This window comes from Chiloscyllium plagiosum, unplaced genomic scaffold (assembly GCF_004010195.1).
Source record: "Chiloscyllium plagiosum isolate BGI_BamShark_2017 unplaced genomic scaffold, ASM401019v2 scaf_62603, whole genome shotgun sequence".
NCBI classification, from domain to species: domain Eukaryota; kingdom Metazoa; phylum Chordata; class Chondrichthyes; order Orectolobiformes; family Hemiscylliidae; genus Chiloscyllium; species Chiloscyllium plagiosum.
In genome coordinates, this window is record NW_025207569.1 from 1 (window position 1) to 12633 (window position 12633).

A 12633-nucleotide genomic window follows, 5' to 3' on the forward strand; every position below is an offset into this window, starting at 1 on the left:
TGCTGCGCTTTTCCAGCAACACATTTTCTACTCCTGTTAGGTAGCCAATTGTCTATCACTACTTATACTACTCCAAACACAGTGACATCTTGTCTTATTAAGTAGCCTTATGTACAGTCCCTTATCAGATGTCTTTTGGCAATCCCCAAATACGATAAATCTACTGGTTCCATTTTATCTATTCACCTTGTTAATACATTTGACACACTTGATTTCACCTTCATGAAGCTCTGCTTGATTAGGTACTTCTGCATGCTTTATTTTGTATTCTTTATAATAAATTGTTTTGCTTTCCCAACAACAGATGTCAACAGACCTATAGTTACCTGTTTTGGCTCCTTCCCTCTTGAAGGATGTCTAATGCAACTTTCCACTCCGCTGGTGATTTCCCAGAATCTAGGGATTCTGTGCATCCATTATCTCTGAGCTGCTTCCTTTTAAAATCCTAGGTTGCAAACCTTTGGGTTTAGGGAACTTGTTGGCCTTTAGCCCATTAGTTTTCCTACTGTTTCTTCTCTAGTGGTTTGTTATTGTATTTTTTTCCCTGGCTGCTTTAGCACTTGATTATTTAGTACTTTTGGATTTCTATTCCTGTCCTTTACTGTAAAGATGCAAAACCTTTATTCCACTATTTCCTGGCTGTCCATTATTATTTCCCTAGCTGCATTCAATAAGGGGTTTATGTTCACTGTGACCACTTTTTTTTTTTGCTTTTTATATATACCTAAGGAAGCTCTTGTCCATTTTTATGTTATTTGCAAGGTCGCTGATATAGTTTATTTTCTCCATCATCTTTTGTAATCTTTTATTGGATATTAAAACTTTTCCAAACTCTGTTTTACCACTAATCTTTGTCCCATTGTGTTTTTTCCTTTCAATTTGATAACATCCTTAACTTACTGGTTAACTGTGATCGATTTATCTCCTTCCTACAGTCCTTGTTCTTCACTGGAATAGAGCTTTGCTGTGAACCATGAACTGCTATTGTTTCTTAACCATCTTTTCTTCCCGCCCAAGTTTCTCTCACACGAACTAAAAGTTAAATTCTACCATATTATAATCACCGTTAACTAAGCGGGTTTTTTACTCAGATCATTTATTAAACTTCCCTTATTGCACATTGCAGTACTTCCTCCTGGTTAATTTTGAGCCCTTTTAGTGACTTCCTCTTGTCACCAAGAGGCAGCATCTGTTTACTTGGCAAAGGTGGATCCAAATTATTCGTTTAACTCTTAAGCCATGCCTTTTGCTTTTAATGTTCGTATAGAACTCTTTGTGGCTCCCTTTTGTGTTGGATGCCTGTCTTTTCTCATAATGCCATTTTACTTTTCAAATATGCTTTTTCAACTCTCCTCTGGAACCTCTTGGTTCTTAGTTATACTCTCTCCCTAAGAATTGTCAAAAGTACACTTACCTTTATTTGTATCTCCTTTTTTATCCAGGAAGCTCTAAATCTGTTTATCCTGCTTTTCCATTTTGAGGGTGTGTACTTTGTATGTACCCAAACCATGTCTTCCCCTGAATGTAGCCATTGTTCACCTACAGTTTTTGTTTCTGTTCTTACCCCATTGAAGCCAGCTCTCCACGAATTAATTATTCTTACTCTGGATTAACAAAATGCTGCACAAGAAACACATTACGAGCTCTGTTCAGGTGTTGTCTTACCACTTTATATGTAAGTTCCACTATGCTTTGTTTTAATCTGTCTAGCAGTAATAAAATCAGCAGGTTTGGTAGCTTCTGTGGAAAGAAGAACAGAATTGACATTTCTGTCCTCGCCTTTCCTCTGTTTTTGTGAAAAGACATAGACCTCAAAACCTAACCCTGTTTCTCTCTCCACAGAAGCTACCAAATCTGAGAATTCCAGGATTTTCTGTTTTCATTTCAAATTTCTGACATCCCTGAGCCTTTACTTTTGTAAACGTTAATATGGCATTTTATTTGCTCAGCCAAGATGTTTTTTCCTTTTCAGGTAACATCTGGTGGAATATCCCCTGCATTGGTTGGAAATCATGCGCGTAACACCAATATTCTAGATAGCATGGCAAAAATTAATAAGAAAGCATCAAGTAACAACAGCCAATCTGCAAGTAGTGAGAAATCACTGCTTCTGAAACCTCTGGTCTCAAAACCAAAAGCCAAACAGGTACAAGCATTTTCAGAATTTGCTTTATTAGAATCAGGAACTACGTTGTTTTGTTTTTTAAGTGCATGATTGTTGTACCAGTTGGGTGTAAAACCTAGTATGGGATTGAGCTGTGCAGGCCAAAAAATCCCGATTTGTCTTCTGTTTTGTGATGTATTGGTTGTTCACTGCCCAAGTGGTCGTTGACATATTCCTACTGCTGTTCTCTGTAGCCCTGTTGGGAGTTATCACATCCTGTAAAACCCCAACAATCTTCAGCATCTCTTTGGAAAATTACATGTAGACATTGCATTATGATCTAACTGAGTATGCAGCCTTATCCATTTAACTGCTTATGCAGCCTTTAACTAGCTGCCTCTGCTCAAATGTGAAAATACCTTTGATGTCAGACATTTGTAAAAGCTTGTGGAACAAGTACTCAATTACAATTTATGGGAGAATATTTAAAATTTGTATATCAATATCAAGAGTCATGAAAGGAAAAAAGTAAGTCCTGTGTGCTACCTTTTTTATTTAACTCCAGATATATTACCTAACCATTTTTAAAATATCAAACATTTTTTTTGTAAGCATTTGTTCACAAAGCTAGTTCTTTTTAAAAACAGGTTTGGGTGTTTTGCAACACTTGCATTGCAAGATAAGATGTAGAAATAAAAAAAAACTTGACCTTTTAAAACTCCCATGTGGTGATAATTACATTAGAGTTCATGATTTCTATAATTAATTTGTGTAAGGATTGAGCAAGTCCTACGCTCTTCTGCAGTCACTCCAAAACTGATGAACTGCCTGACAAAAAAACCACAATTTCTGTTACAATATTCAGGCTGTTAATCTTCAGTTTGGCATCTTATTTTACCTATTTTCTTTTCAAAGATCCAAGCTACACTGTTCCAGCCAGCCAACTCTAAATTCAGCAGTAAAACTGTGGAAGAAAAAGCAATTGAGGCTCCTTCTGTACAATCAATCATCCCTGACAACAACAACACAGAAAACAAGAAGTGAGTGCTTTTAAAATTATACACAATGGATGTGCACTTTAGATAATCTTTAATGCTACCGGAAATCTAGCAATTTGTGTCAGAAACCATCGCAGAGTTTCTTTCAAGAAAGTGTTATTTACTGACTTGTTTGTTGGAAAATAGTGATTACAAGATTCAATGTGTTTCCAGTTAGTCACCATACAGATTCTACTTTGAAGCTTAAACCTATTATCTCCAAAATCAGTATTGTATTAGAATTTCTAACAATTTAATGTGATTAGTAAACATTAGCTGTTATAATACAACAATAATGTTTTTTCTTTGTAAAAAGGCCTAAGAAGACAGGTTTCCAACTTTGGTTGGAAGAAAGTCGAGAGGATATTGTTGCTGAAAGTCCAGGTTTATCAGAAGAAGAAATAATTAAGGAAGGCATGAACAGATTCCGTGTTCTGTCATCTGAGGAGAGGAAGGTATGAAAATTCAGGCCTGGAATAGTTTTTAGCCTTTTTAATATTTTAGTTTTTGTTTTTTGATTGATAACTTCTGTCTGATTTTACTAATTGCTTAATTTGCAAGCATTTGATTTCTTCAAATAATAATAATAATTAACCAGTCAACCTATTTCATTTGCTTTCAAATGAAAGTAGATGCTTGGTAAAATATTTGTAGTCATACCTTTAACACATCCTACTGTTGTAGTTATATAGATTTTCCATTCAGTTACTTTGGATTACTCCTTTGCATTGGTTGGGTATAATGTAAGAGAATGCACCTATTCTACAAATACTTGTTTAATATATTGAATAGATATTTGAATCTGAGCAGATCCATGCAGTAAAACTGGTGCATAACAACAATCCCACATTTATCATGAATATCTAATTTTAAAAATCTACAGGTTTCAATAATGTTAAATTGATAATAAAAACAAATCTATATAGGTATTTTAAGGTACGTGCACTGCTGAGATTTATTTTCATCAATACTGGGAAGTCTAGCAGAAATCAAATTGGAAACTGTGTCAGCACCAGCGCTACTTGATTTTGATTGTACTGCTCATAGACTACAAAACAAAGTACAACTGAATAGATTTGAAGTGGCTGTTGCTGAGGAATCATATCTACGTAAATTTAGTAGTATTGATTTTGTTTCTTTGTGATCTGATGACCTGTTATTTAAGCAGGATTGACAGGTGCAGAAACACATCTGTTTAGGTTTACTTAATTGGAAGACAACATTGGAGAGTAAAATATGAAATTTCACTGCAGCGTTTGTGCTTTGAATTTGAAATTAATCTGAGGTGAAATCTTAAAGTAGTGGACGAGGAATTCCAATTGAAGCTGAGTCAGAGGTCGAGGGGGACCAGCCAACTGGATGTTTCATATTTGATTTTATTTTGCTTCTGATAATGGAGTAATGACATTTTCAGTGCAGCTGTTTTGTTTTTAGTTTTTGGGAATCAGCTAGCTGAAAAAGAAAAAAAATAAATTAGTCATTCAACATTTGCAGAAATTCTGCAATTAAACCTAGTGATTTTTTTCTGCCAAAGAACTGAATATGACTCAAAACGTTTATACGAAGGAAAAGCATAAAGGAAAATGTAGAATGTAAGTTTTATACTGTAGTTGCAAGGGCACCCCTTTAAAATTTTCTCTTTAATTATGCAGAATATTTGGACAAGTATGACAGAGACATACTTGTTCTATCGGGTCTTGGGATAGAACCATAGATAAGGAAATTGTAAATTTTGCCTCAATGTCACCAAGTCAAAAACCTGGGACTCCCTCCCGAATAGTGTTGTGGATGTACTTGCAACTCAGGGATTGCTGTGGTTCAAGAAGTGAAACTTTTCCAAGAGCATTTAGCAACAGGCATCAACAGGTGATATTATCGTGCGATTATTAATCCAGAAACTCGGCCAAGGTCTGGGGATGCGGGTTCAAATCCTGGATGGCAGATGGTGGAATTTGAATTCAATAAAAAGTATCTTGACTTAAATGTCGAAGGGAGGAGGCAATGGCCTCGTGGTATTATCGCTAGAGTGTTAATCCAGAGACCCAGGTAATGTTCTGGGGCCCCAGGTTCAAATCCTGCTATGGCAGATGCTGTAATTTGAATTCCATAAAATCTGGAAGTAAGAGTCTAATGATGACCATGAACCCATTGTCGACTGTTTGAAACATCCATCTGGTTCATTAATGTCCTTTTAGGGATGGAAATCTGCCATCCTGATCTGGTCTGGCCTACATGTGACTGCAGACCCACAGCAAAATGGTTGATTCCTAACTCATTTGAGATGGACACAAACGCTGGGCTTGCTGGTCATGTTCATGTCATATGGAGAAAAAAAAAATGTTATTTTCTCCATTTGTTAAACTAATATTAAAACAAATATTTATCTGCAGCATTGCAGTGAACAGAGATGCGTACAGCTCCTCATGAGCTATGGCTGATTTTGAATCTGTTCCCACAGTTCCAGGTGCCATCTGAAGCCCTTGTTCTTCTGGTTGATAAAGGTTGTGTTTTTGAAAGTACTGTTAAAGGAGCTTTAACAAGTGTCTGCATCACTGTGTGCCAGTGGTATGGAATGAATGTTGAAGGTGATAGGTGAGGTGCTGATCAAATAGGCTGTTGTGTCCTGGATGGTTTTAAGCCTCTTGAGTGTTTCGGAGTTGTAGGCAAGTGGAAAGTATTCCATCACACTCTTCACTTGTGCTTTGTAGGTGGTGGATTGTCTTTGGAAAGAGATGAAGTGAGTCACTTATCACAGAATTCCCAGTTTCCAAATGGCTCTAACAGTCACTTTATTTGCCTGGCTCATCCAGTTAACTTTCTGATCAGGAATTCAATGTTGAATTGCCACTGAATGTCAATAAGTGGTTCTTCCTTGTCTCTTCTCTCTTGATGGCTGTGGTCTGGCATTTTGTGGCACGAATATTACTTGACGCTTGTAAGCCATTGTGTTGGGTGCATTAGTCAGAGGAGGATGGGTTGTTCTTTGCAGGATCAGTGTGGACTTTTTGGGCCTGAGGGCCTGTTTCCACTCTGTAGGGATTCTAATCTAATCTAATCTAAATATTGTCCTGGTTTTGCTGGGTGTGGATAAAGACCGCTTTGATACTTGAGTTGCTGTAGTCATAGCGAGTGTCACCATTTGTGACCTTAAGGACAAAGGAAGATCATTGATGAAACAAATGATGTTTGAGCCTCGGACACTATCCTAAGGAATACCTAATTTGGAGGTGCCGGTGTTGGACTTGAGTGTACAAAGTTAAAAATCACACAACACAAGGTTATAGTCACATAGATTTATTATGTGTGTGAGCGTAAAGGGATTTAAGTCTGTGACAGGGTGTGTATGAGAGGTGTGTGTGTGGTGCAATGAGGTCACCTGTAGTGTGACACGAACCCAAGGTCCCGGTTGAGGCCATCCCATGGGTACTGAACTTAGTTATCAGCCTCTGCTCGGCCACTTCTCGTTGTTGCCTGTCCCGAAGTCTACCTTCGAGGATGGTCACCCAAAGGTCTGAGGTCAAGTGACCCGGACCGCTGAAGTGCCCTCTGACTGGAGGGGAACATTCCTGTCTGTTGATTGTTCTGTGGTGTTCTCCCCTTGCCCCCCCCCACCACCACACACACATATAAGTTTGTGGGGTGAATTTGTACTTGCAGAATTACATTTTACTTTGCTCAAAAACTGCATGAATCTATGTAAGATTCTGTAAATCTGTTCTTTAGATTAGAATCAGTCTGACCATTGTGGCACAGACAGTCTCACACAGGGCACCTCACATCTTCAATACCTTATCTGGGCCGACATGGCACCTATTGTTAAAGTGCACTTGAGAATGTAAATTTTTTAAAAAAGTTTTGCGATTTACAGATGAAAGAAACAATCCAAGTCTTTTTCAATATATAATTTCAGTTACATCACACTGTAAACTTTTGCTATAAATTCTGTCTTACGATCTTATTCTCAACAATCACCTGATGAAGGAGCAGCGCTCCAAAAGCCAGTGCTTTCAAATAAACCTGTTGGACTATAATCTGGTGTTGTGATTTTTAACTAAGGAATTCCTGTAAGCATGTCCTGAGGTCGAAATGATTGGACTCTAAAAATCACAGCCTTTGTAGTTTGTCCTTTTTATGCTAGTGGAAGTTTGCCCCCAATTCCCATTTATGTCAGTGTTACCAGAACCCCCTAAGTCCATACTTAGTCAGTTGCTTCCTCTTTTTGTCTGTAGTTTTACTCCATAACGGTTCTGCTGAATTTTATTGGGATTAATTGATTTCGCCTCAAGGTTTTTAATTTAAAGGCTTGGTTTTGAATGACAGATGGAGAAGTCACAAACCAAAATTCAGTACTCTATTTGTTCACTTGTTCTGGTTTTTGCCTGCTTGTCTTAGTGATAATTCCTTCACCCCACCAGCTCAACATTATTATCATGAGGTGTGTAAATAATTCCTATTAAAGCCATGCATCCTTCGCTATTCTTTTACCCTACATATAATACTTTCACTAAGATCCCTTGCTTCTATAGTTAGTGTATGTCTTCCCCATATCCTCTCGATGTTGATGTTTTTTATTGACTGGGATATTTTGCTCCCAGTGTTACTCTTGTAGAATATGCAATAGCTGCGATATGACATTTAGCAGAATTTGTGCATTTAGAGTGTTTTCTTACAATACATGAATTTGATGACAGAATTCTTATCTAAAACACAAAGATATCCATAATATATCTTATTGGTTTTCCTCTTTTTTAAAAACTTTTTGGATGCCCCTCACTCCATTCCAACCCATTCCTCACAATTAGTTTAAATTTTTACCTATATCATATTTACTCCAACCTAGGCCTCCAGCTTATGTGACAGGCTACGTCTGTCTCCTCCGACACAATTTTTTTGGTCAAATGTATATCCCTAATCTTTCCTGCTGCCTGGTCCAACATGTAGGGAGGAGAATGTCTTAGGACTTTGAGTGCAACCCCACTAATTGGATGTATTTTAATGCCTTTCAGTCTTGCCTATCATTTGTCCTAGTGTAACCAGGAATGGCTGCATAGTTTGTAACCCTTATGCATGAAGTTAAATTGCATATGGCCCTTTTAAGTAGAGTGGAAGCTCTTTTGATTGGCTTCAGTATAGTGTTGAATGATGACCAAACTGCTTGGCCACCTAGCAGTGCAGATTTAAATTATTCTTCTGGTGATGTTATTTCCAGACCTGGACGGAGAAAGCTAAAAGAAGCGGAAGCATTGACAATATGCCTGATGCAGAGGATGCTCAAAAACGCAAGCGTGTGGAAGAGCTTCATGAAGATAACCTGGAAAGCAAAGATGAAAACTCTGAAGCACCTGGAAGCTTGGCAAAAAAACAGAAACAACAGCATGTATCCACTAATTCAAGATTGGCTGCCTTTGCCTTCAAAAAGGAGTAGCATTGCTGCATATTACTTGACCACAGTTTGAACATTTCAGTATTTCTACCACATTTATTGATTTGTCAATAGTTATATAGTTTAGACAAAACAAGACTGTATATTTTTTTAAAGTTCACATTAAGGATGCAATTTGGCCATTGTGTTCATCCTGTACAGTGATTTTTCTAGTTCAGCTAAAAATGATCTTGAGTAGAACAAAAACGTTTTTTTTAAATGACAACTCTCTATTTTAGGTGTGATTGACCAAGGCCTAGTAGCTGGTTGTGTTATCTGTAGTATTTACTGCAATGGTGTATAGTGGAGAGTGGAAGCACAGGTCGTGGATAGAATGGCAATATCGATAAATCAAATTAATGTGCACCAAGACAACATTTTTGAAATACATTTTCTTTGTTGTAAATCATAACCTGAGAAGTTTAACAGTAGTGAATTGTAATAAGGTGAACTCTGGAGACTTTAATGGGGATGTACGGATAAATTATGAATTCAGTGGAATATAATTTTGAAACACCTGCTGCCCTTGGCACTTGCAATTAATTAGTTTCGTTATTTCCAGTTATTCATCCACTTGCAAAGAAATGTAGGTCAAAATCTTCACAGATTTCAGTGTTTTATAATTATATGTCAATGTATACTTATGGCAAGATATTAGCTTTCGTTCAGCACAAGTTTTTTTTTAAGTTTGAATTTTAAATGTGTTTTTTTATAGGAATTAAACTGGATCTCTTTCGGTACAGTATTTGTATTCCTCATTGATTTCTTATAAGGTTTCAAGAGTAGTACAGTGTGTTAAAATGAAAACGTATCAGACTGAAAAGTAGAAAGATAGCAAAGGTTCAGTTTGGACCTGAATCATTATTTTGGTTCTCCATCATTTTGTCTTGACTTATGGTTTTCTTTAGATTTATAAATTGATACCTTTAATTTCCTCAAAAATTATAGATAACCCTACAAGTAACAAAATAATTAACATTAAATGATAACTGTGGTGGAATAGGTTATCTTTAAATAATCAAGAAATATTATTTGTCTCAGCACATCAAGTTTCATCATATAATGAAACAATAAAGCTGTATGCAGACAGATCCCTTAATGCTTGAGTTTTTCTATTCACTCATGAGACATGGGTATTGCTGGCTGGCCAGCATTTATTGCCTGTACCAAGCTGCACGAACAGTGGCTCAGTTCATTTCAGAGGACAGTTGAAAATGCATGCTAAGGGTCTGGAGTCACATGCAGTCCAGGTGAGGGTGGCAGATTTCCTGCCCAGAAGGGCATTAGTGAGCCAGATGGATTTTGCCAACAATTGACAGTGGCATTTTTCATTGAGTTTTCATAGAGTCCTTACAGTGTCGAATCAAGCCCTTTGGCCCAACAAGTCCACACCGACCCTCCGAAGAGTAACCCACCCAGACTCATTTCCCTTTATTTCCCCCTGACTAACGCACCTATTACTATGGGCAATTTATCATGGCCAATTCACCTGCACATCTTTTGGACTGTGGGAGGAAACCGGAGTACCCGGAGGAAACCCACGCAGACACAGGGAGAACGTGCAAACTCCACACAGTCAGTCGCCCGTGGCTGGAATCGAACCCGGTCGCTGGCGCTGTGAGGCAGCAGTGCTAACCACTGAGCCACTGTACCGCCAGTGGCGTCATGGTCATCATTAGATTCTTAGTTGCAATGTCTTTTGTAATGACTTCAAATACCACCATCTGCCGTGGAAGGATTTGAATGTAGGTCCTCAGAATATTCGCTGAGTTTCTGGATTAATAGTCTTCTGATAATACCACTAGGTCATTGCCTCCCCTAAAGTTAGAATAGTTGGAGCCCAATATGCATATAAAAGATGAAAACAGAGTTCTGAGCTTTGTCATTGCATTTGTCATTGGCAGTGACAGGCATTAAGTAAGTGCTTTGTTACACAACATTTTTGGATAAAACTGAGCATAATGTATATTTATATGGGAAGCTTTAACACACCAATCTTCACTTGGCAAAATTGAATGCAAACAAATTTCTGGCACTACAAAATAACAATTATAACAGTTGAGATTTATAAATGTTCTTTGTAAGTTCCTGTGCACTTATTTCTGTCTAACATTTTTACTTTTCAAAACAAAACTTAAATTCAGGGCTTTGCGTTTGACTTTGGATTTCAGAGGTCACACATTTGAAAGATGCTAGTGAAGAAGCCTTGGTGAATTGTTCCTGTCTGTCTAGTTGTAACTGATGTACACTGCACCTGCATGAGGTGAAAGGATTGAATGTTTAAGATGGTGGATATGATGCGAGTCAAGCAGGCTGTATTGTATTGGATGACATTGAGTGTTATTGGAGCCGCACTTCATACAAATAAGTGGAAACTATTCCATTATATTCTGATTTGTGCCTTGTTTGTGGTGGACAAGATTTATGAGGCAGAAAGTGAGTCACAATTCCAAGGTTCTGGCTTGCTTTCCTAGCTATTGTATTTATATGACTGACCCAGAATGCAGATAGTAGGGGATTTACCAGTAATAATGTCATTGAACCCAAAGTGGAGGTGCATCAGCTTGCTTGGTATGAATGCTACTTGCCATTTAGTAGCCCACAAATGAATTGTCCAGGTCTTGTTACATGTGAGCATAAACTGCTTCATTATCTGAGAAATGAAACTGAACAATGTGCAATCATCAGTGAACATCTCCACCTGGGGTTTCGTACAATGAAGGGAAGGCCACAGCTAAAACAGGTAAGGTATTTGACCCAGAGGAATCCCTGTAGTGAGGCTTTGTGATTGTTCTCCAGCAACCAAAGTCATCTTCCTTTATGCTAGGTATGACTCCAACCAATGGAGCGTCCTGCCTCTGATAAGCCATTGATTTAAATATTACTAGGGCTCCTTGATGTCACACTCTAACAAATGGCGGCTTGATGTCAAGGGTACTCCATCTCACCTCACCACTGGAAATCAGCTCTTTTATGTTTGAACTAAGGTTGCATGAGGTGTGGAACAGAGTGGTCCTTGCAACATCTAAACTGTATCAGAGACCAGGTTAATTAGTAAATGCCACTTGGTATTACATCTGATCGTACCCGTTATTGTTTTGCTTGTGGTTAAGCAGCTCATAGAGCTATATTTGGCCGAATTAAATGTGCCCTGCTTTCTATGGACAGGAAAATTTTGCATTTTGAGGCATTTGGCTGATTTTTGTGGCTGTAATGTAGATGAAGTAGTAGTTCACCCCCTCAGTGAGGAGAACTGAATATGATATATGGTCTGGCCACAGCAATGTACAATAAGATAATTACTTCTCACTTATGCAGTTATTTTTACTGTTCACACCTATTGGTTGGTCTATCTTAGCTGGACATGTTTATGTTAAGTTGGTTAGGACTCTTGCTGGAACTACCAACTTCAATTGAACTTCCATCCCCTGTGTTTCAATATACTTCAATTTGATTAACTATTTGGAGAAGTCATTTGCTTATGGTTTTTGATTGTGAATACTTGGGAGAAGGTAATATCTTTTGTGTATTCATCCAGCTTTAATTTGTGTCATTTATTGCTTTATGGGAATTGGGAAAATTGGATGGAAAATCGATGCTGTTGTCTGTAATAACCTCATCAGATTTTTGGATCACATGGAGGGCCAAAGTTAGATGTTAGTGGGAACTGATCTACTCATCTCATGTTCTGGATGTATACATGTCACTTTTTCTTGCTTGTTTTCTTGTGACATCTCCATAATGGAATTAGTTTGAAAATATAAAGACTGTGCTTATTGTCTTGTTCAATGGTGAAAAATGTACAGTTGTCATCATTGTGACATCATTGGCTCAATGTGGCATATCCTGTAAATAAATGACAAATTATGTTTGCATTTCTCCAAGATTCGGTGTGATTTGTTATTGAGCCATCTGGAAGCAATGAGAATGCTGACTTGCACACATAAACAATACAGCCATATTTTCTTATTATTTTGCTTCATACTTTTTTTTTCTTGGACAGCTACATAAGCCATGTAGCTTATGTAACAAATTCCTTAGCATGTGTACTATAGCTATGGCTTTCAATT

The 12633-nt window shown here is 37.6% G+C and overlaps 1 protein-coding gene across 1 annotated transcript; it reads left to right on the forward strand.

The window, feature by feature from the left end:
- The first annotated feature begins 1118 nt into the window (after positions 1-1118).
- On the forward strand, positions 1119-10003 carry LOC122546615 (WD repeat and HMG-box DNA-binding protein 1-like). The gene is made up of 6 exons (XM_043685292.1): positions 1119-1206; positions 1575-1675; positions 1973-2146; positions 3020-3144; positions 3458-3596; positions 8351-10003. Exons 3-6 carry the CDS (start codon positions 2042-2044, stop codon positions 8564-8566), a joined length of 585 nt encoding a protein of 194 aa, XP_043541227.1. The 5' UTR covers positions 1119-1206; positions 1575-1675; positions 1973-2041; the 3' UTR covers positions 8567-10003.
- Positions 10004-12633: the final 2630 nt, after the last annotated feature.